Consider the following 24767-nt stretch of genomic DNA (forward strand, 5'->3'; position numbering starts at 1 on the left):
ACATAGAATTGATATTTGATTACCCGCCTATGATTCTGAAACATATAATAACAGTTTACCGTTTGAAATATCTATTATTCTCGGGAGAACACTTTCTATAAGCTTATACTTGGTATTAATTATGAAACAGCGGTTTGACTGTGTAATTATGTTTCATTAGACAAATTGAATGGCTGCCTGGCAACATTGGTTTCAATTAATACAAACTTCGAAATTAGATTCATGCTTCGAAAGCAATTACAGTTAACAGTAGAACTATCTGCATTGAATGTACATCTATATGCTGGGTATTCCGATAAAATATGTGCATACATGAATATCAATGCTAAATGTGGTAAATATTTGTTTTATAAAGTGTTTGTGTTGAAGACTACATGTATGAGAAACATCATTTTAACACCAGTTTCATTTTATTCCAAATTTCTGTAAAAAAATGTTAATTTAGTTAAAATCTTAATTGTTAATTTTAAGGAAAAATATTCTGGAAGCTAAAATTAATTTTAAAGTTATAATTTGATAATATCCGATCAAACTGCGAACACCTAACTATTTTATCCCCGTTAAACTATTTTTCCTGTCAGGCAAGCTTGACGTTTAATAAAATGTTCAAAAAAAGTCACACAGCACAGTAATTAAATATTTCGAATTCATGGAACAAATTAGGAACTATTTTAAAGCGCTTGTTGCCAATGAGATCTCGTTACAAAAGTACGTGTACATTCTCGTATGCATTGGACCAAGTTTGTTAGAAAGTTCAGACCTGGCGGCATGTCAAATACGTTAGTTTAATAACAAACTTAAATTCGTTAAAGTTTGCGTCACCTTTGAAGCTGGCCTGCCCTGAAAAGTGGAAAAGCTTTTATGTCGATATCAACTTTCGAGAGTTTTAATTTTTTTATGCAAACTCGGTATTAGATATACCCTTAAAATTTGCTATTTCCAAGCCTTTATATTTGTAAATGTTGATATCTGTATATATTAATATTTTCAAGCTTGAGTGTATTCTTCAATACCTGTATTATCAACTTTATATATACATGTATTTTTCAAAATCTCTATATTCTTGAGTTTTTAAATTTGCAAATTTTCATGATATCAAATGTCTGTATTTCCAAATCTATGTGTCTTCAAATATTTTTAAATTTCTACATCTCCAAATGTCTGTGCCTCTAAAATTCCACATCCCCAGGTCCCTACGTCTCAAACCCCTACATTCCCAAATCTAGACATCATTAACTCCCTACATACTGAATACTCTGTATCGTCAAATCTCTATATACTCAGATTCCTACACGCGTTGTATTTCCACGTGTCGTATCTCCACGCGTGGTATTACTTACGCGACGTCTCTCCACGCGTGGTATTACTGACGAGTCGTATTTCCACGCGTGGTATTACTCACGCATCGTATTTCCACGCGTGGTATTATTGACGCGTCGTATTTCCACGCGTGGTATTACTCAGGCATCGTATTTCCACGCGTGGTATTACTCACGTGTGATACTACTGACGCGTCGTATATCCACGTGTGGTATTACTCACGCATCGTATCACCACGCGTGGTATTACTGACGCGTCGTATTTCCACGCGTGGTATTATTCAGGCATCGTATTTCCACGCGTGGTATTACTCACGCGTGATACTACTGACGCGTCGTATATCCACGTGTGGTATTACTCACGCGTCGTATTTCCACGCGTGGTATTACTCACGCGTTATATTATTTACGCGTCGTATCTCCACGCGTGGTATTACTGACGCGTCGTATTTCCACGCGTGGTATTACTGACGCGTCGTATTTCCACGCGTGGTATTACTCACGCGTTGTATTACTCACGCGTCGTATCTCCACGCGTGGTGTCACTCACGCGTGGTGTCACTCACGCGTCGTATCCCCACGCGTGGCATTTCCACGCGTCGTATCTCCACGCGTCGCATTTCTATGCGTTGTATCTCCACGCGTCGTATTTTCATGCGTTGTACTTCCACGCATCGTATCTCCACACATTGTACTTCCACGCATTATGTCACCACACATGGTATCGTCATGCGCCGTATTGCCACACGCGGTATTGAATTAAACCTACAATACCAATAATTCTAAAATAAATCTAATCTGCCACCATTTACTCTACACAATTATTTTTGCTTAATCAAACCAACAAAATATTTATAAAGTATCCAACCTCCTCCGCAAAATACATTCCTATGAAATATATTCATGACGCATTGCGTTACGCAGCCGTAGGTCCGCAAGATTAATAGCGTACGTTTAACCCTTTCGCAACACCGGAAGTACCTCTGGACCGGATACCGTGCCATAAGCGTACATTTACCGCGCAGATAGTGTCTAACAGTACACGGTTCAGTGTTCGCATACGAAGATCGGTACCATGTGAACATCGTTCCATCGTAAATGGTTATAATTGTCCGAGGTGCAGGAAGATTATTTCACCGTGGAAGACTATAGTAATCGGTACTGTGTGAACATCGCTTTGCTATCAGTGAACGCAGCCTGCGGCAGGCGGCTGAAGATCGTTTCATGATGAATGATCATAGTTTATCTGTACGAAATTGGGGTGCAAGATCATTACGAATTAATAGAGTAGCCTGTTAACGGAGGATCGTTTTGGGATGAATAATGAGGTGAAGATCATTTCATCAGTAATAGCTGCCTCTGACAATTAAACATTTCACTGCAGATGACTGTAATCACTAATCGATATATGAAGATGGTTTCATGGAGGATTATAGTCTGGGATTATAGTGGTACTGTATGAAGCTGTGAATGAAGTACTTCATTACCAACAACTGTAATTACTGTTACAACTAACTGTTACGTCTAATCAAGTGTTGTACATGAAGATGATTGTGTTGTGGAGGATCATAATCATCCGTACTACATGAAGATGACTTCGTCATGGATTGTCAGAACCACCGACACTATGTGAAGATAACTTCATTACTAATTATAATTAGCCAGTACTACATGCATGTGAAGATTTCATCATGGACAATCATAATTACCAACACTGTATGAAGATTTCACCATAGACGATCATAATCACAGGTACCATATAAGGATTCCATGATAGTTGCACGTACCTGCACATCATATCATGTCTAACGACCATAATCAAGATTCATGTCCGTCCATATGCACTCCTGTTATACGATCCTTCCCCATTCAACGGATTAAAACGTCATAAAATAACCTGTCACATAATTCTTCTAAAGGACGAATAACGATATAATAAAACAATGTGTTCGAAAAAGGGGGTCGTACAGCTGTTTCGTGCCGCGAAAATCAATATCAAAATTAAACGAACGTGAAGCAGAGTGAACGAGAAAATCGGCGAGTTATAGTCGAAGGAGCCACCGTGACAATCGAAGCGTAGAAAGTGCAGTCGTTTTTATAGTATGACTGTCTCGCGCGAGAAACGGCCGATGCAGCGAAACCGTTGAAAGATGGGACCTAATTGTGCATACGTAAACGTTTGATCGTTCCGCTGATGCATATGTACGTACATCTTTTCGAGACGACCGATCGAGCCATTAGCCGACGATATTTCAACGTTGTAGGAACAACCGACCGGAAAATCAAGCGTTGTACGCATCGAAAGGGAGTAACCGGACTGTCGTGAAATATCAGTCATGGTATTATGGCGAAAGACTGTGTTGTCGATTTGATTGAACATGGGTGCAAGGCAACAATTCGGGAACGCTGATAAATCACTTGTATGATTCGCCGATTATTCGAATTAATGGGTAGATTAATCGGTGGTGTCAGATCATCGATTTGGGAGATGCTCTGTATTGTAGATTAAGGAAAGTTAATTAGAATCTTAACTCGTGATGTACTGAAGATGTTCATGTACAAAATGAAGATGCACATTAACTCACGTATAGTGAATTATATCAGTAAGGGTGGTATTAGTATATTTTCTATTTTCGGGTGTTGTATTATCAGGTGTTATATTGTCAAGTGTGGTACTGCGTTATGCGACGTACTTATGCACAAGGTTTTGCTACGCGTGGTATCTCCACGCGTGGTAACTCTATACGCCGTATTTCCACGCGTGGTATCTCCACGCGTGGTAACTCTATACGCCGTATTTCCACGCGTGGTATCTCCACGCGTGGTAACTCTATACGCCGTATTTCCACGCGTGGTATCGCTACGCGTCGTATTTCCACGTGTTGTATTTCCACGCGTCGTATCTCCACGCGTGGTGTCACTCACGCTTCGTATTTCCACGCGTGGTACCATTCACGCGGTGTATTTCCACGCGTTGCATTTCCATGCGTCGTACCTCCACGCGTGGTATTACTCACGCGTCGTATTTCCACGCGTGGTATTACTCGCGCGTCGTATTTCCACGCGTGATATTTCCACGTGTTGTATTTCCACGCGTGATACTTCCACGCGTTGCATTTCCATGCGTCGTATCTCAACGCGTGGTATTACTCACGTGTCGTATCTCCATGCGTGGTGTTACTCACGCGTCATATCTCCACGCGTGGTATCACTCATGCGTCGTATCACCACGCGTCGTATCTCCACGCGTCGTATTTCCACGCGTCGTATCTCCACGCGTCGTATCTTCACGCGTGGTATTATTCACGCGTCGTATTTCCACGCATTGTATTTCCACGCTTCCTATCCCTTGCATATCTATCGCCACCTACTACATTGTCTCCCGTATTACAATTAATTATCCAACCTTGCCATTAAATCTAACACTAACCAACTAACTAACAGTCGCCTTAACACTAACACTAATAATACCGACAATAACAATAACCCACTATACTTTCAATAACACATAAAAGCTCAAAGATACAATAAATAATTTTGAATAAAGCAAATGAGAAACTAATATTTCCTTGATCTTAATGTGCAAGCGCGTTTGACTCTTCATTTTTCAAAGAAAATTGAAAGGGTCGGTGCAAAAAGGCAAATGAAGAAAGTCGATATCGCGTATCCTTTAACAGCTATTTAATCATTCCTCGGATAAATGGTTCTGTAAGAACACAAATCGTGAAAAACGTGGGTTGCCGAGGTCACGTAAAGCGGAAGTCACGTTGGATTGATTAATATGGCTCGTGTGCGAAATTCGAAGTCGCGTACAGATGATGAAGAGTAATATAGGATTGAGGCTCGACGGTTCGCACTTTGAATCCACTGGTATACCACCTTATCCTGGTGATTGATGACACGAAACTGGTGCTTGCCGCCCCTGAATTTCCATTTCATTTTGTACAGGTTTACTCGACTATGTGGACATTGTGCCTTGTCTTTTTTCTCTCTTCGTTAAACATTATGTAATGTATGAAGCTTTTCGTTAACAATGTGAAAATTTCAGTGCATTGCTGTATTGATAACTGCAAGTTACGATATCTAATTCCTTTTTCTTTTGAATACGTGTTATACTTCAAAGTGTGTTATTGAATTTAATCTTACAAAATATACCAAGTAATATATGGAAATTAAAATATTTGAACTTGTCATTGTTGAAGAATGAAGTATGAAGAATGAGGTGAAGTATGAACACTTCAACTAATTCGAAATATGAAAATAGATATTTAAAAGGTTATTAGAAGCTTCTAATCTGAAGGTCCACAAAATATTGCCACAAATGAATAAAAATAATAAAGAATGAAAGAAATATCATAGAGATGCCAGGCACAGAAAGGTAATTCGTTGGCAACCGAGTGCACAAATTTCCATAGTTCCAAAATTTAATTACGCGAATCAGTAAACAGCCTCCTGTTTCGTATTTCACTTGATAAGATTTTTGAGTAGGCCACCGTAAAATGAACTGTAAAACTTCCGATACTGCAAATAATGTTTGACTACTCAGCGCGATTGTTCAGCCGCGGTATTGAATATTCTTCTGGCTGACAGCCAGCACGTTCGTTACCTTCGACTCGACGTTATTGGAATATAAAAATCAAACGAGATCGAAATTGACAGAAATACGCCCCGATTCGTACAATTCTCCGTTAAATTCTCCTTCATAAATCTTCCATCATAGTGTAGGCAGATATTCGATATATTATATAGTAACAGAATATCGTTGCACATTACATATCATCATTCACAATGCCTGCAAAGTATAACATTAACGGACTTTTTAAATGTATGATTTATCGTGAAATACGTAGCCCACAGTTCATCGAGTAACCAGAATATCGAGGTTCAAATGAATCGATACGTTCTCGCGAATCGAGCATCGACTGTTAAATTTATGGGGTTCCAAGGGGCTTTTATAAGCGTCAGCCAAGGAAAACGTACAACCGGGAAAAGTGAACTAGGTCGTTAACGTGTCTGATGCATCTACATCATTTCCTGAATGCAACGAATTTGAATCCAATAATAATCACCATATAATGTAACTAAACGTACGGCAGGAGTGCATTATAGGGACGTATATTACCAAGGTATAGAGTGCTTTTATAGGTCAAATTTCCTGATGTTCCGAAGATCCAGGCTTGGACTCTCAGACCTTCAGGTCTGTAGAATTGCAGATATGTAGGTTTCCTGTATTCTCAAATCTCTGTACTTCCATTTGTGCTTCTACGCATGGTATCGCTACGCGTCGTATATCAACGCGTTGTATTTCCACGCGTCATATTGCCACGCGTGGTAACGCTATGCGCTGTATTTCCACGCGTGGTATCGCCACGCGTCGTATCTTCACGCGTTATAGGTCCACGCGTCGTATCTCCACGCGTTGTATTATTCACGCGTCGTATCTCTACGCGTTGTACTTCCACGCGTCGTATCGTCACGCGTGGTAACGCTATGTGCTGTATTTCCACGCGTGGTATTACTCACGCGTTCTATCTCCACGCATGGTGTCACTCACGCGTCGAATCTCCACGCGGCGTATCTCCACGCATTGTATTTCCACATGGCGTATTTCCACGCATTGCATTTTCACGCGTGGTATTACTCACGCGTCGTATCTCCATGCGTTGTACTTCCACGCGTCGTTTCTCCACGCGTGGTATTACTCACGTGTTGTATCTCCACGCGTGGTATTACTTATGCGTCGTATTTCCACGCGTTGTACTTCCACGCGTCGTTTCTCCACGCGTGGTATTACTCACGCGTTGTATCTCTACGCGTGGTATTACTTATGCGTCGTATTTCCACGCGTTGTACTTCCACGCGTCGTATCGTCACGCGTGGTAACGCTATGCGCTATATTTCCACGCGTGGTACCACTCACGCATCGTATTTTCACGCGTTGTATTTCCACGCGTCGTATCTCCACGCGTTGTATACGTCCTCAAATCCCTACATTCCCAAATTTCAATCTCTCCAACTTCCCACATCTCTAAATCTTTCCACTCCGAAACATCTGATCCTCAAATCCCCACATCCCCAATTTCACATATCCCCAAATTCCAATGTAATTAAACTCCAATATCTCCGAATAATTCTCATCCCAAAATCCCAAGCCTGCACCCCAAAATCTCAATATCCCTAGGTCTCAATGTTCCCAGTTCAATTAATCCCGCGTTGTTCATATTTCACCTAGCTTGACATCCATAAAACAAGCGAACGTCGAAAATCCATACCGTTCCAAGTGACAAACGATGTAGGGTAAACCATAAAAAAAAGTGATTTTCGAGCCCGACACACTATATGTTGTAACAGTCACCAGTAAAAATTCCACCCCTTTGCTTGTTGATTCCGTGCCTTTTTCCTTGCTGGAAGCACCGATCTGAGAATTTTACGTAATTCTACATCAAAGAGTCTCGTTGTTGTCACTTTGAAAGCAAGGAACGACAGACGATCACGAACAGAGCAACAATGAAAAAGCGCACGAAGAATGTCCTAAGATGTGTTCCGGTCCCGACGCGAGTCTTCATTTCACAAAGCCGACGGTATTCTTTGATGCGACCAGCAATCGCGAATACGTTCTACGCTCTAGTTCACCTGCTTCTCGCGCAAAAGAGGAACAGGTAGAACAAAACCAACAGTAGGCAAAGTCTGTCCCTTGTTAGCCGTGATTTTATCAACGGGACGCATTCAACTTCTTTCAGGGTTATTAACTTTTAACCTCGTTTTGCCACATCTGTCAGATACAATGCTGTTCAAAAGTTAGGTGCATTTGTTTTAATTGTTTTTTGCTGCGGATGGTGAGTTTTGAGGTTTCTGGGTGTTGCGGAGGTGGAGGTCTGCGTTTGGGGAGATTTGGGAGTTTGGAAGGTTGGAGATTTGGGGATGTGGTGATTGGGAGGTTTGGAAGGGGCGGGATTTGGAAATTTGGATACTTGGGAGTTTGGAAGCCACGCTTTATATTACTCACGCGTCGTATATCCACGCGCCGTATTTCCACGCGTCGTATCTCCATGCGTGGTATCACTCACGCGTCATATTTCCACGTGTGGTATTTCCACGCGTCGTATCTCCACGCGTTGTATCTCCACGCGTGGTATCACTCATGCGTCGTATCTCCACGCATGGTATTTCCACGCGTTGTATTTCCACGCGTGGTATTTCCACACGTAGTATCTCCATGCGTGGTATTTCCACGCGTGGTATCACTCATGCGTCGTATCTCCACGCGTGGTATTTCCACGTGTTATATTTCCACGCGTGGTATTTTCACGCGTAGTATCTCCGTGCGTGGTATTTCTACGCGTGGTAGCACTGACGCGTCGTATCTCCACGCGTGGTAGCACTCACGCGTCGTATCTCCACGCGTGGTAGTTCCACGCGTCGTATCTCCATGCGTCGTATCTCCACGCGTGGTATCATTCAGGCGTCGTATCTCCACGCGTTATATTCCTACGCGTTGTATCTTCACGCGTGGTATCCCTCACGCGTCGTATCTCCACGCACCGTATCTCCACGCGTGGTATCACTCACGCACCGTAGAAATGTGGTAGCTTGGGAATCTAATCCTCTGAGAATTTATCTACTTGGCGATTCAGAAATATGGAAACTTGAGATCGTCAAAATTTGAGAATTTAGTAATTCGATAATTTCAAAATTCAGATATTTGGATATACTGAAATGCAAGAATTTGATAATTTGACAATTCAGTCAAATAGTGGTCCGAAAGTTTAGAAATTTGGAAATGACCTGCACGCTCCCTAATTATTCTCCCTAATTATTTCTTCATACTCCGAAATCCCTTGTCACTCCTTGCAATTCCCCAAAATCCTCAACTTCTCTACAATTTCTCAATTCTTCCACCAACCCCAACTTAAAAATTTTTTCCAACCACAGCACACGCAATGAAATATTGAAATTTTCCATAACAAATTCTCTCACTATCCATTTCGCGTATTTTTCCAACTCGCTGAATCAGTCATCAAAAACCTTGTTTTCTCCCAAAACAAAATAGAGTGCTGTAAAATTTTGAACGAAAGTGTATGGAAGTCATGCACGCGCGTTTTGATGTATGCGCATAATTCTCTGGTAGTTGAGTCAGAAAGCGAAAAAAGGAAGAAAAAAAAAGATATAGCCGGACAAAAGAAGGCATCGTTTGTCAGTGGGAACAGTGCGAGCGAAGTTACGTGCACGTGCACACCGTATTGTTATCTGTTGGCAATATAGAAAAAACCTAGCCGTTTTCATCAGAAGAAACATTATGGGAAACGACAGAAATACATTCTCTAGTTTCTGTGTCAATATGTATTATTCGTTTTGTATCTTCACGGTTCAGCAGTTTCGATTAGCTTCTTTATTCGAACGTGCATTCCATATCTTGAACAATTATTTGAACCTTCCATATTTTCTCCGTTTGAAAATCCGACTGGTATCGCGTACTGAAATATTCATTTCCGTTCTTCTCGAACGGACGAGTTCTTAGCGTTATTCCGTAATGGAGGTATCACGCACGGGATCATACACCGAAAGTGTCAGTGCCTGAATTTTTTACGAAATTCATTCTCCTTTCTCGACGTCAGACCTCAAAAGTTCCGCGTGGGACGTCGCATCTTCGGATTAAATATTAAACGGAAGCTGTTGCGCTTAAATTTTCATTAAAATTTTCGACTCTGACGTTTTACTTCGATATTGTCGCAAAGTTGGATTTGAGCAATTTTTTTTATGGTAACTGTTGAAGCCAGGAGATTTTTATGACACGTTTATTTTGATGATATTAGGTTGCATAGGGAAATTGGGGATGGGAAAGGTTACTGCAATGTTGCAATAAGTTTTACTTTGGTTTAGCATAGATCGAGGTTCTTTTCTAGCTTTTTTTCTAATTTGAACTTACTGGCTTTGGACTCTTTTATAAGTTTCTCTAGGTTCTCTCTAAGTTCTACTTAATGTAACTTAGGGAATTAGCAATATGATGCGTGGTATTGCTATGCGTTATATTTCCACGCGTGGCAAGTCTATGTGCTGTATTTTCACGCGTGGTATTACTCACGCGTCGTATTTCCACGCGTGATATTACTCACGCGCCGTATTTTCACGCGTTGTATTTCCACGCGTTGTACTTCCACGCGTTGTATTTCCACGCGTTGTATTTCCACGTGTCGTATATCCACGCATGGTATTAATCACGCGTTGTATATCCACGCGTGGTGTTACCCACGCTTCGTATTTTCACGCGATGTATTTCTACGCGCCGTATCTCCACGCGTGGTATCACTCACGCGTCGTATTTCCACGCATTGTATTACTCACGCGTCGTATCTCCACGCGTGGTATCACTCACGCGTCGTATTTCCACGCGTTGTATTTCCACGCGTGGTATTATTCACGCATCGTATCTCTACGCGTGGTATTACTCACGTGTGGTATTACTGACGCGTCGTATCTCCACGCGTGGTATTACTCACGCGTCGTATCTCCACGCGTGGTATTACTGACGCATCGTATCTTCACGCGTGGTATAACTCACGCGTGGTATTATTGACGCGTCGTATTTCCACGCGTGGTATTATTCACGCATCGTATCTTCACGCGTGGTATAACTCACGCGTGGTATTATTGACGCGTCGTATCTCCACGCATTGTATTACTCACGCGTCCTATCTCCACGCGTTGTATCACTCACACGTCGTATCTCCACGCGCCATATCTCCACGCATTGTATTTTTACGCGTCGCATCTCCACGCCTTGTCCTCCTATAATCTAAATTCTATGATATATAGAAGAAAAGATAGATACTGTCGTCTCTATAGATCTGCCTTAATTTCTTAAAATCCTTATAGAACCTTCCTAAGCTCTATTTATAATACCAAAGAGAATAGATACAGACGATAAAGTCTCCTTAGAGTCTTCCTAGACCTTCTTTAAAATTTCCTTGGCGTCTTGAAATATCCCTGACTTCCCTATTATCTAGATAGAGAACGATACGACACCTTAGCGGCAAGCTTATGATCTCCCTCAGTTAATCCCAGAATCCTCAATGAAGAATTGAGAATTAGAATCCTCTATCTACAATATATTTAAAATTAACTGTTCACGGTCCCTAAATAGTCCTTAACACTTCATAAGCTGGAAAGTTAATAATTTTACAGTTATTTGAGAATAATCTCTCTTGTTATCCGATTTCATCTACACTGTATGATCTTCCACGATGCTATTACATGTGCAATATATCACTATGTTTGCACCACAGTTCGAAAACGAGCTTTCATTGAACGTTTAGAAGATATTATCGATACGAATTGCGGCAGCGGTTTGCTCGAGAAATTCCAAAGTAATCTAGAAACGTTTCCGGTACAACGAAACTGCGGCACATTTGCATCGAGCTTAATTGCACAGTGTATTAAAGTCCTCTTCTTTCGTGAAAGATACTATTGCAGTAATTTAACGCCGGATGTTATATGCATTTCCACGAATCGAGTAATTTTACGAATTGTAAGGGTAAATTGCAGTCGAATTTCGTTCGCCGAGTTTATCTAATCTGATGGAGCCCGGAGAATCCATAAGAAACTAACTGTGTGGCTGTTATGTGTTTCGGTACAAAAACAGGTATTCGTGTAATCGGTTTTGTGCAATGTCGGACACGCTCGAGGAAGCAACTTCGGATATCCGTGAAAAATTAAAGATTCCATCATCCCCGTTTGATATATCGCCGACCAAGGATGATTTCATGCTACAGCGATTTCAGGTCGCGGTTTTCCCTTAAGTTTCAGATGTGTTCACAGTTCGCTGCCACTTAGTGTTTTCATTCTTTTAAAAAAGATGCCTGTCAACTTTACTATTCTTTCGCTCAGACTTTGCTGTGGCACTTTTATCCGAAACTTTTAATTAAATCGTTTCATAAGCGGGATAATTAAAGAAGAATCAATTTGCTGAGACGGGGAGTCCGCAATATTGATCGGAACTGGGCTCTCACTTGATAGCTGCTTGGATTTTATGCGGATTATATTATTCTGGCAATTTTTGGACCTGGAGTTTCAAACTTTTAGGACGACTTTGACTTGCAACCCTATGACTGTTAAGATTTTTGAGTCCCAAAATAAAGAACCTTATTTCGTAATTATTAACTCTTAAAACCCAACAGCCTCTCCCCAAAATTTAAACATTCAAAATACCCAGCTTCCAGACAAAATGACAAAGTATTATAGTAATCTCGTGTACCGACTGCAATAAATTCTGGGTCAGGTGACAGCAATACTACGAAAGCTTGGCGACGATACGATAGAGTTTAATACGCGAACGAACGGGCGTGCAATTTGTAAGCTTGTTTAATACAAGAGGCTAATTTAAGTACACATCGATTCGAGACACGTACCTGCGGTATTCGGAAAAGTCGAAGAAGGTTTGCCACCTGGATAGATGTGACCGAACTCGCAGCACCAACTACCCCGCTGATAACTTTTCGCACAGCTGTTTTATTGCAATGATACTCGGCACCGTCTATATTGCTTATCGAACCTGCAAAACAAAAATAATTTATTAGTTATTATAACTGACAGTAAATAGTTATTTAAATTGTAGTAAATTTTTATTAGTCAAAGTAAAGGTGAATGCGTTCAATGCACCTTAATTATAACAACGAACGTATAATTATTACAAAATAAAAGCAAAAACGTTCTACGCAACCTTAATTATAATTATGTGGTAATTATAACAATGAGCGTATAATTATTACAAAATAAATTTAAAAGCGTTCTATGCAACTCCATTATAACTATACCTTAATTATAACAGCGAACGAATTATTATGAAATAAATTTCGGAATATTGAATAGCACTAAGCGTTTCAATTGTCATCGCGTTGATTTTCCGTACCGAGGAGCTCATTTCCGATTTTACGTACATTTTTAAGCACGCTGGAAAGAACAATTTCAGCTTTCATTTTACAGTTCAATAAGCTATTGTCACAACAGCGGCTTAATGAGAATTACATGTCGAGTGCATTTAATTTATGGAACCAGAATTATCCCCCGGCGCATGGATCATTCACGTGAAGTATCGATGCATTACTTAATACCAAAATGGATTATATATGCGGATATATGAAAGTCCACCTACCATTAACTTTGTATACATATATCTCTGACGCAACTCCCTTCTTTATTTCATACGTTTTATTTCGGTATCTCGATTTCAATAACATTAAAATCACCGTACTGCATTAATGTAGTAAGGTTATTTACATACATTGTTATGACCAGATAAATATTACTATTAGCAGGTGAAATTTTACCGATACATATTATTTATTTAACATGCAAATATGGAATGAGGTACGATAATTCTTGAATAAAATCATAATAAATATAAGTATACTATTTTGAGGTACAGTAGACAATCTTTAATATACATAAATTAAAATTGTAACAAAGAAAAATTTTTTGAAATTCATCCAGATTGTTCACTTCGTAGAAAATTGTTTTGTGTAATTTTAAATGAAACAGTACCACTAACGACGTGGAATTAACGTGTGATAGTATTTCCATGAGTTGTATTTCCACGCATTGCATTTCCACGCATCATATTTCCACGCGTGGTATTATTCACGCGTCGTATCTCCACGCGTAGTATTACTTACGTGTCATATCTCCACGCGTGGTATCACTCACACGTCCTACCTCCACGCGTGGTGTCACTCACGCGTCGAATCTCCACGCATTGGGTTACTCACGCGTCGTATCTCCACGCGTGGTATCACTCACACGTCCTATCTCCACGCGTGGTGTCACTCACGCGTCGAATCTCCACGCATTGGATTACTCACGCGTCGTATCTACACGCATGGTATTACTCACGCGTCATATCTCCACGCGTGGTATTTTTCACGCGTCCTATCTCCACGCGTGGTGTCACTCACGCGTCGAATCTCCACGCATTCTATCTCCACGCATTGCATTTCCACGCGTGGTATTACTCACGCGTCGTATCTCCACGCGTGGTGTCACTCACGCGTCGAATTTCCACGCATTGCATTTCCACGCGTGGTATTACTCACGCGTCGTATCTCCACGCGTTGAATTACTCACGTGTCGTATCTCCACGCGTGGTATTACTCACGCGTGGTAGCACTCACGCGTCGTATCTCCATGCGTTGTACTTCTACTCATCGCACTTCCACGCGTTATAGCACCACACGCGGTATCGTCATGCGCCATATATCCACGCGTGGTGTTCCTCACAAATTAATTACGAAATAATAAAGTTGCCAAGTTTATTTTGAATAATATCGATACATAAACGAAACCGTACCACTAACGTCGTTAAATTAATGCGTCATAGTTTCTAACAATTTGTACATGCCGCAGCTTGTCTCCATTATGGTTACCGATACAAAGTTAGAACGGTCTGTTAGACATGGGTGATAAAGTTCTTCATTCTTCGGATTTGTCCTTCCAACGAAATCCAATTTCGGGTTTTGTGTATCTTTCGGAAGTTGCAGGAAACGTGTTTGTGGCGTGGAATCGCATGACGGAATTTTGTAGAACTTTCTTTCGACCCTCCCCTCGGATTTTCGGAAAGAACGAATTACAATTTTACGCTTCGGTTGTTTCTCACCGGAATTCGGGACGTGACCTTATATTTTACGTGCTTGTTTAACCTTTTCCTGTAACGGGGATCAGTTTCGTTGAATTCTGGGACTTTTAAGTAGGGTACTATACGGTGGCTGACACTGTTACTTAAAACTTTGTTACGGCAGATTTATGGTGTTTCGTATTTTGACCGAGTTGAAAATTGATTTATGGAGACAGTAGAGTATGATAAAATAGTTATTTTGCTGTTGATAGCAAAGTATAGATGGTACACGTAGTATAGTGAGTTAAATTGAATCTATTTGAGGTTAGGTTAGGTGCTAATAATTATTAGGTTAGGTTAAATACCAATAATTATTATCAGGGTTAGAGTACCAATAATTATTATTAAGATTAGAGTACCAATAATTATCACACAATAATTTTATATTAATTCAAGAAGACAAAGTACAAAATTAATAATAAATATCGCAACCCTTAATTTTTAGCAACCCCAGGATCTAAAACAAATTATAACCTATATCACATTAAAAATATACATATGTACCTAAAAAAAATGATATTCAATATGTCATTTTTATAATTTACTAAATTGAGCATGCAGATGATTACAGTTTGAAAATTACCAAGGTTTACCCTAGATGTGCTCTTTTATTGTTTGTCAACGACACGAGTTCACACGCGAGTCGGCAACGATTCAAACGAACTATAATTGCGTTTGCGCGAGAGCACCTTCTGTCGAATGCATTCCTTTCGTCTCGCGAATCACTTTAACCGCAAAGCAGTTGCGAATTATTTCCAGCTTCTTTCATTCCGTGGCATTAAAGCGTTCTCGATTAGTTTCACGCTACGTTAAACAAAAGTCGCCATTCCGTAGCGCACTTCGTTATACGGGCATCGTACAAACGCACTATACGTAATATGCTGCGTCGTCACAGATCTTTAATATCATATTCATACTTTGTTCAATATGGATTTTAGGAACGATTCTGGATTTTAACTAGGGATAACGAGTGATGGATAGCGATTTTTGGATGTTTCGATGGGGGTGAAAATTATTAGATGTTGGGAGAGGACAGAGTGGGATTAGGTGCATGAAAATGCAATTGCAAATTTTGCAATATTCAAATTTTAAATTGTGAAGTTCCTAAATCATTAAAGCTCTAAAACCCTACGTTACTAAATTCTTAAATACTTATATTTCCAAATTTCTAAATCACGAAATCCCTAACTCCTTAAATTCCTAAATCTCCAAATCCCTAAATCTTCAAATCCCAGAATTCACAAATCCTCAAACACGAATAATTCCAAAATCAAATGCAAACATTTCGAAATTCATGAAGTTATGTTTCTGCACGTTCGCAGTTGGACCAGTTACAAAGTCGACTACGATTGACTATCAACTACCAGATCCATTTTGGAGATAGATTGTATATATATGAGGAATTTCGCGGACACAACATTTCCATTTGGATGATTGTTGTTTGGTCGCGTGATGGTTTAATGCAACGTTTCAACATTACGCAAAGTTATCTTGTAGCAACTACCTCTGTTAACGAGAGAAAGCCATTAAGTAGAGCTATTTGAAGTTTCTAATTCGTTGCTAACGACCACTTCCTTCTGCATCGATGCTCGCGTATCAGAACATTGCCTGAACTGTCACGCGAAGTCGAGAAATGTGGTTCTACTTCGAACAGCCGTTTACGTTACGTGGAGCTTCGATCGATCAGAGTTCGACATAGAAACACCATTTTCGATTATAGATATTCCCATTCTCTTTACCTCTTCGGTTTTAGTTGTAATTGCTTGGTTTAGTGGACAACCAATATTCCAATCATTCGGTTGTTCATTTCCAAACTTTATTCATTTGCAAATTTGGACAGGGTAATTTGGAAAATTGGTGTTGTTGAACTTTGCTATATCGATTTGGAGATGTGGGAATTTGAAGATTTAAGGATATGGAAATTTAAGCATACATATATGCTTTTGGAGATTATGATACTTGTGAATTTGAAATGAAATTATTAAAAATTTCACCTAAATTCCACATTTATCACTGTATGTTCGAATCTTTGATACGTTAGTGATACCACGCGTGAGTGATACTACGCGTGGAGATACGACGCGTGGAAATACAACGCATGGAGATACGACGCGTGGAAATACAATGCGTGGAGATACGACGCGTGAGTGATACCACGCGTGAAGATACGACGCGTGGAAATACAACGCGTGGAGATACGACGCATGAGTGATACCACGCGTGGAGATACGACGCGTGAGTGATACCACGCGTGGAAATACGACGCGTGGAAATACAACGCGTGGAGATACGACGCGTGAGTGATACCACGCGTGGAGATATGACGCGTGAGTGATACCACGCGTGGAGATTCGACGCGTGGAGATACGACGCGTGAGTAATACCACGCGTGGAGATACGACGCGTGAGTGATACCACGCGTGAAGATACGACGCGTGGAAATACAACGCGTGGAGATACGACGCGTGAGTGATACCACGCGTGGAGATACGACGCGTGAGTGATACCACGCGTGGAAATACGACGCGTGGAAATACAACGCGTGGAGATACGACGCGTGAGTGATACCACGCGTGGAGATATGACGCGTGAGTGATACCACGCGTGGAGATTCGACGCGTGGAGATACGACGCGTGAGTAATACCACGCGTGGAGATACGACGCGTGAGTGATACCACGCGTGGAAATACGACGCGTGGAAATACAACGCGTGGAGATACGACGCGTGAGTGATACCACGCGTGGAGATACGACGCATGGGTGATATCACGCGTGGAAATACGATGCGTGGAAATACAATGCGTGAAGGTACGACGCGTGAAGGTACGACGCGTGAGTGATACCACGCGTGGAGATTCGACGCGTGGAGATACGACGCGTATGTGATACCACGCGTGGAAATACGACGCGTGGAAATACAATGCGTAGAAATACGACGCGTGGAAATACCACGCGTGGAGATACGACGCGTGGAGATACGACGCGTAGAAATACTACATGGAATCTATCACAATATGCCACAGCTCACCGTCTCAATCGCAATCGATCGATAATCACATTGTACCATCAGGCGACGAAGATTAATCATCCTTCATCAAACGAAATTACGAGACGCTGAATGGACAATAATATCAACAAGCGATCAATCGACACATGACACAGTCACTCACTGTACCACGGGAATACTCGACCAACAAATCTTGCCACGACTTTTAATTCGTCGAGCAATTTGCTTCTGAAAACGAAGAATTTTATTGACAGAACGATCTCCGATTTCGCGTACTAATTAAATTCTACAGCACAGGATATTGGAGCTGCGGACGCGTGAATAAGTAGATCCGAATTCGTGAAGGATTTGCGACGGGGTTAATTAATTAATTAAGGATATCCAGAATGCATGGTGTCAGTTAGCAGGGTAATAAGGTCCGTTCTATTCGGCGGTCCGCATTCTCGATTCTCCATCGATCGGTACGTTTCGACGCGCATTTTGAATTAATATGGTAATGAAGCTGATTTACGGACCGCGATACAAATTGTTTCGTTATTACGTCGATTATTTCGGATCGATTAATCAGTTTATGGTAATAGCGCGATTCCGGCGTAGCGACCTCAAACAAACGATAAACTGATAAACTTCCGTTCGTTTAGTTATAAATTGTCACTCGTCAATTTTTATTAGTACATCTTTTGCGGTATATAGTCCGGTATATTTTTACCTGTTAGATAAATTAGTAGTATGCGTGAGTATAATGGTCACTATTATTGCTCACTATACATTATTGAGTGCCATTATCAAATTGGATTTGAGGTATGAAGTTTATTTATTTAACTGGCTTTTTCTGGCTTAACGTATGCCTATGGGTCTTTTAAAATATGACCCTAGTATTATACTAACGTTTTCTTATATACACAACGTGTATAACGTGTTACATACATGTTACGTACATGTATAACGTGTCTCCAATATTTTATTATATTGAGAATATTTAAAGCTCATTTGTACATTATAAAAATTATTATATTTACAGATATTTTGTATTAAATATTTACAAATGCTAAATTCATTTTACAATATTTATTAACATCATTAATTAAAAATATTGATCTCATGAACACTGACATGTACATACACAATGCAGGTTCATAAATTTTCAGACATGTATCCACGAAACAAAATCTTTATGAAGCTTTGTAAATTATCGAACAACAGCATTTTGCCTAACAAAGTAATTAAGTATCATACTCCCTGGTGATTATCCTTGCAATTTAATTTCCCAGCACTTCTCGTCCTCTTTTAAAACCCGATAGCTCTTGTCCCGAGGATATCCATTTAAATTACAAATTATGTCTCTAGTCGACATGGTCCTTGTCATTGACAGTGAAATAATGCGATGCTTTTTGCAAAAAGGTGTAGAAAATTTTCTGCAAAAACTGTTTTAGAGATAAGTTTCTTGTAATAATTTATTACGGACATGTACTGTAATTATCGTAATATATCAAACTTGGTTGCAGTTCATTTCTGTCGTCGATAATGGTTACTGATAGTTAATAAATTGTAGTCATTTATAATACATTTTAAGAACAGTTAAAAATTAATGTTCTTATCGGAACAATAAAAAATTATCTTCTTCAGGACAATGAAGAGCTAATACTTCAGAATACAAAAATTTTCTTTGGTACTTAAAAAATTAATTAATTAAAAATGATTTCTAAAGTAGCTGAGGTTCCCAGAGAAACCTGGAGATAAAACAACATCTATGTGTCCAAATAAAAATAAAATTAATTATATAATATTCTGCAGGAAGCTCACAAAATAATTGTTTCCTATCTCTGTTTCGAACAGAAGTCCATTTCGACCAACGTTTGAGACTCACATGTTACAGTAACACCTGTTGAATCGTGCTTGCTTATACATCCAAGCTAACTATCCGCTACAACAAATCGCGAGTGGAAGAACGTTAAAGCTACTTCGCAATTTAGGGATTTATGCGAAAGTTAGGAACCGGATCGGTTGGCCAGTATGCATGTGAGATTCATTTACGACGCCACAATTGAGCTGTGAAATTACCGACCGGTTTGCTGAAAGCCGCTTATACCGACGCAAAATTCATTGTATCGCGTTACGTTCGCGATAACACCCGTCGAATCGTGAAACTCAACGAGCTTCGCAGTTGCAATTTGCACGCTTTATGCGGGGTTAATTAATTAATCGATCCATCGATTCGGCCGAACTGTTTTTGCATTAAAATTTCGCTAACTCTCTTTTCTATCTCTGTGATTCATCGATGCATTTGCGAAATTTTTATGCGAGGATTACTGAAATTTTGGTTGATAAAATTATTTTGGGATTTTGGTAGGAGATATGGGAATATGAAAATATCGAAATGGTGGGAGATATGATAGGGGTATAGGGATATGAGGGTGTAAGGATGTAGAGATATGGGATGCTAGGATGTAGGGATATGTGTGAGTATGTACTATATATAGAGTTGGAGAGTTACAGAAATGTAGGGGTATAGGAATCTAGGTGATCGGTATAGGTAAGCATGTGAGGATATGGGAGTGTAGGGATAGTTGGATATGAAGATACAGGACTATAGAGGAATATAGGGAATATGAGGGTGTGAAGTTACTGTACAATAGAGATATTGGGGTGGTGAAGCACTAGAGTCTAGAAATCTGGTCTTTTAGGAATTTAGGGAACTGCAGAGTTAGGGGTCTAGGTATCAAGATACATATGTAGGTATCCACATATGAAGGTACCTATGTAGGTATCTACATATCTAGGTATCTATGCGTCTATTTATTCAGAGATTTAGATTTCTACAGATCAAGGGACTTAGACATTAAGGTATCCAGAGGTCAAAGGACATAAGAATTAGTTGCATATAGTGGTCTATGGGTCCAGACATCAAGAACATCCTATATCTAAAATACATGTATGTACATACATATATGCGTATACACATATACACGTGTATGTATAGAAGTCAACGAATGCATCAAGTTCTGAAGAATCAAGGACATACAGACCCAAAGAATATTTAATATTTGAGATCCAAACGTATTTGATATCTAGCAACATTATCTACATACATAAAATTGCGTATATTTATGTTACAAAGAATCCTAGAATATTTGTGATCTTACTATAATTGTAAGGAGGTACAGAAAGTTTCATTAAAATGAACAAGCTGCAGTCGTTGAGCTCTCCTTGTTAGAATTCGACACGAAGGCACTCATCCACTCGAATTACATTACGCTCAGTACTCCCTGAAGCATCCGAAGAACATCCCCAAATAATTAGTAAAAAAGAAAAACCGTTAACGGGCTCTTGAAGTTGAAGCAGTTTGATTCTCGTGAGAGATGCTTAGCGATTTTTCGTTCGGAGACGCAGTCAGCGTTCTCGAGGATCTAAGAGCAACGCCAGCAAGAAATTGGTTTCATTAGAAGTCTGTACAGATACGCGGTGAGTAATTAGTTTCATTGAAAGTCGGAGGACGGAGCCGCGGTAGCTGCTTGTAATTCCGTGGAAACGTTCGAATTATTTTCCATGGCTTTCACGCGAGAAGACCGGTTTTCACTCACGGAAATCCGGGTCATGAGATCCTTAAGGATCCGGGAGATTCCGAAACTAAAGCTGGAGAGAAATCCTCGGTAACAATCGCTACAAGTTGTTAACAGGAACAAGAGTCCTCTGACATAAGGGATAGAGTTAAATAATGCTTCCTAAAGTACCATCGGTCTATTAAAACCACATCCTTGATTTATTCAGTGCTATCTCTCTGCTTTAGGTATTATTAAACTACTAGCAGATTTTGGTATTATACTTAGTATTATGGATTACTTAGCCTGGTATTAAAGTAATAGGTTCACTCTTTTTAGGTTATGTACAAGAATGTATGGTATTTTATTGGGAAACAAGTTGGTAATCGAAGTAATTATACTTGATTAGTGTTTTCGTTGCAGAGTACATAAAATGTAGGAATACATAAAATACATTGCTTGTAAGAATTAGCACTTTGCATACTTCTTAGATTAAACGAAAAATATAGCTCTGCAGTTCTGACTCGAGTGAAGGTAACCAATATGGCGGACAAAGAGCGGTTCGATACATAACCTAATATTACAAAGTAACACTATATAAACTATAATACAACATCAAAGAACTAACTATTAATTATTGCATTTTTACATCAACATCAAGTTTCAAATTTAACTTAATAATTATCTCAAAATCTCATCAAACTACCCAATAATATTCGAAACCACAACAGAAAATAAAAATCATAAAAAGAATAGAAAACGTGTAAAATAAATCGAAACATATGAACAGAGAATAAAGATGGAAGTTTGGTGGATTAATAGTTTTAAGTTTAGAAGCGAGTAATCCGAGACGGATTAACCCTGACACGCCAAGAGGACGAAACCTTAAACTATGAAGCACCGAAGATCAAGCGTTCGCGACGGTGAATTAATTTTGGATTTGCAAGAGACTTCACAGGGTTGGATTATTAGAAGCCGGGTTCAAAAGTTTCGTCTAGCTTTAATACCACCACAAGGTTCGTTAATTTAGGTACATAGACGCAGGCATCCTTGCAACTCCTGTGTCTAGAATTCAAAGAATGTGAAACGCGAACGACAGGATACACGTGCCATCAAAGTTCTGATGTATATTGCAAAATAGGGGACACTCAAGGTAAAATAAAGAATTTTGATTTTGGACGCTCTTTTTAGAGGAGATGATTAGTGAGATGTATGTTAATATTTAATTTTTTATTTGTGTAATTAGGTTAATTTTCAAGCTTTCAGGTAATTACATCCTGAGGTTTCGAAACATAAAAATTCCTAGGGCTTCAAACTTCTAAATTGGTTAAATTTGTAATTTTCCCAAATTTTCAAGGTTCCAAATGGTCAAATCTCATATTTCTAATTTTTGGAATTTCTAAACCCCAAATCCTTAAATTACCAAATTCCCAAATTCTCAAATCTTCAAATTTCTAAATTGGTTAAATTTGTAATTTTTCCAAATTTTCAAGGCTCCAAATTGTCAACCCCGACATTTCTAATTTTTGAAATTTCTAAACCCCAAATCTTTAAATTACCAAATTCCCAAATTCTCAAATCTTCAAATTTCTAAATCGGTTAAATTTGTAATTTTCCAAATTTCCAAGGCTCTAAATTACCAAACCCAAAATTTCCAAATTTCCAAATTTCTGAGTCCCAAATCCTTAAATTACCAAATTCCCAAATCCCCAATTTTCTAAATTCTAGAAATTCTAGAAATTCTAAACCTCCCAATTTCTAAATAAGAAAAATTCTTATATTCCCAAATTTTCACGCCCCCAATTTCCAAATTTTTGAACTCCCAAATTAAATCCTCCAAAATATCTCAAGTCCCTAAACCCCCAAATTTCTTTATTCCTAACAAAGCCCAAATTCCCAAAGTACCAAAACGTCTCAAACCTCTTCAATTTGCCTATTTACAAATGACCCGCCCATAAATCTGTCCTGATCTATGCGTTTAAAAAGTGTGCCCGATAAATTCCTCGATACCACGGATTTTATCGAAGATTTATGCATAGTCCGATACACGCTTAAAAAAAGGAACCCGCACGATGCAGATTTAAGATCGTTCGGTTAAATTGGTTTCTTTAATTTTACATGGCAGAAGGATATATGGGCGTCGTAAAGCTGCCAGTTATTCAGCCGAGGGATTTTTTTGTTAAAAGGCGGTTAAAATCGATAACGAGGACAATTTTTCTTTTATCAAACCCTTTAAACCTCCATTATCGAATCCTCTTTTGTGCGCGATCCGCGTAGAAAAATTAGCTGATCTCTGTTATATTCCTCTTCGGGGACCCTATCGTTTTCGATTCCTGTCCACATGTACGGACACGAGCACAAACACTGTCGCGATGACACGGATTAAGGAGATATTTGTACAAGAAACTAGCTGTCGTTTCTCCTACATAGAACGTGCAAATATTTGCCAAAGGCTTAACATGCGGGCGGTAAGAGGGATCCCGTTGGGCTATGAATCTTCGTCCAAGTTCACATTCAGCCGGCTATCATCTTCGTGCACTTTCTTTTTGCCTGTCGACACCTAACGAGAAACCTCATGCTGAACAGAAACCAAGGATATTTCCCGGTGGACGGCTTTCCTGCGATGAAAGAGATCGTACAATTTGTCTGCCCTGGATGAAACTTGTCCTTTACGTTTGGATACATTGTGTATCGCGTCTCCATCTTGGCTGTTCTTTATTATTATTCTTCTGCTTTCTGCACCTCTGACATCGGTCGAAAAATGGTCGTCCAAAATACGACTTATGTGTGTCGTCCCCTTTCGTGAAAAATGGCGGAATGTTCTACTGCTTTTTTAACGTTGTTTTATTGTCTGCAGTCTTTTATGAATTTCATTGTTGTTTGATTATTTTGAATATTAGAATTGATAGGTTATGATGAATATTGACATTGTTATTTTAAAATGAATTTTATTATTGTTGCCTTATGATGAAAAGTATTATTGTTATTTTAAAATGAGTATTATTATTGTTACTTTAAGATGAAAACTGTTATTGTTAGTTAACACGTTCCGTGCCAAGCCATTTTTGCCTGACTTGTCGTTCACGCCATTTGATATTTTGACTAAAGATTAATATATTATCACACAATATTTCATTACATCCTCAATACATAAATAATTCTTGTTTTCTTTTGTTCTATACTGCATCTTGTATAATGCTTCATTTTCTAGGTAGAAATATAGTTTACAGAATTATAT

At 39.4% G+C, this 24767-nt stretch overlaps 1 protein-coding gene across 2 annotated transcripts in view; it reads right to left on the reverse strand.

Annotated features, from left to right (window-relative positions):
• Positions 1 to 24767, reverse strand: part of Glurb (metabotropic glutamate receptor B) — a 300574-nt gene that overhangs the window by 34857 nt on the left and 240950 nt on the right. For both annotated transcript variants that reach the window (XM_012285055.2, XM_076532779.1), the window contains exon 3: positions 12725 to 12867. In XM_012285055.2, the coding sequence (XP_012140445.2) occupies positions 12725 to 12867 (143 nt within the window). The remainder of the gene's footprint in view (positions 1 to 12724; positions 12868 to 24767) is intronic.

The sequence above is a fragment of the Megachile rotundata genome, chromosome 6 (assembly GCF_050947335.1).
Source record: "Megachile rotundata isolate GNS110a chromosome 6, iyMegRotu1, whole genome shotgun sequence".
Taxonomy (NCBI): domain Eukaryota; kingdom Metazoa; phylum Arthropoda; class Insecta; order Hymenoptera; family Megachilidae; genus Megachile; species Megachile rotundata.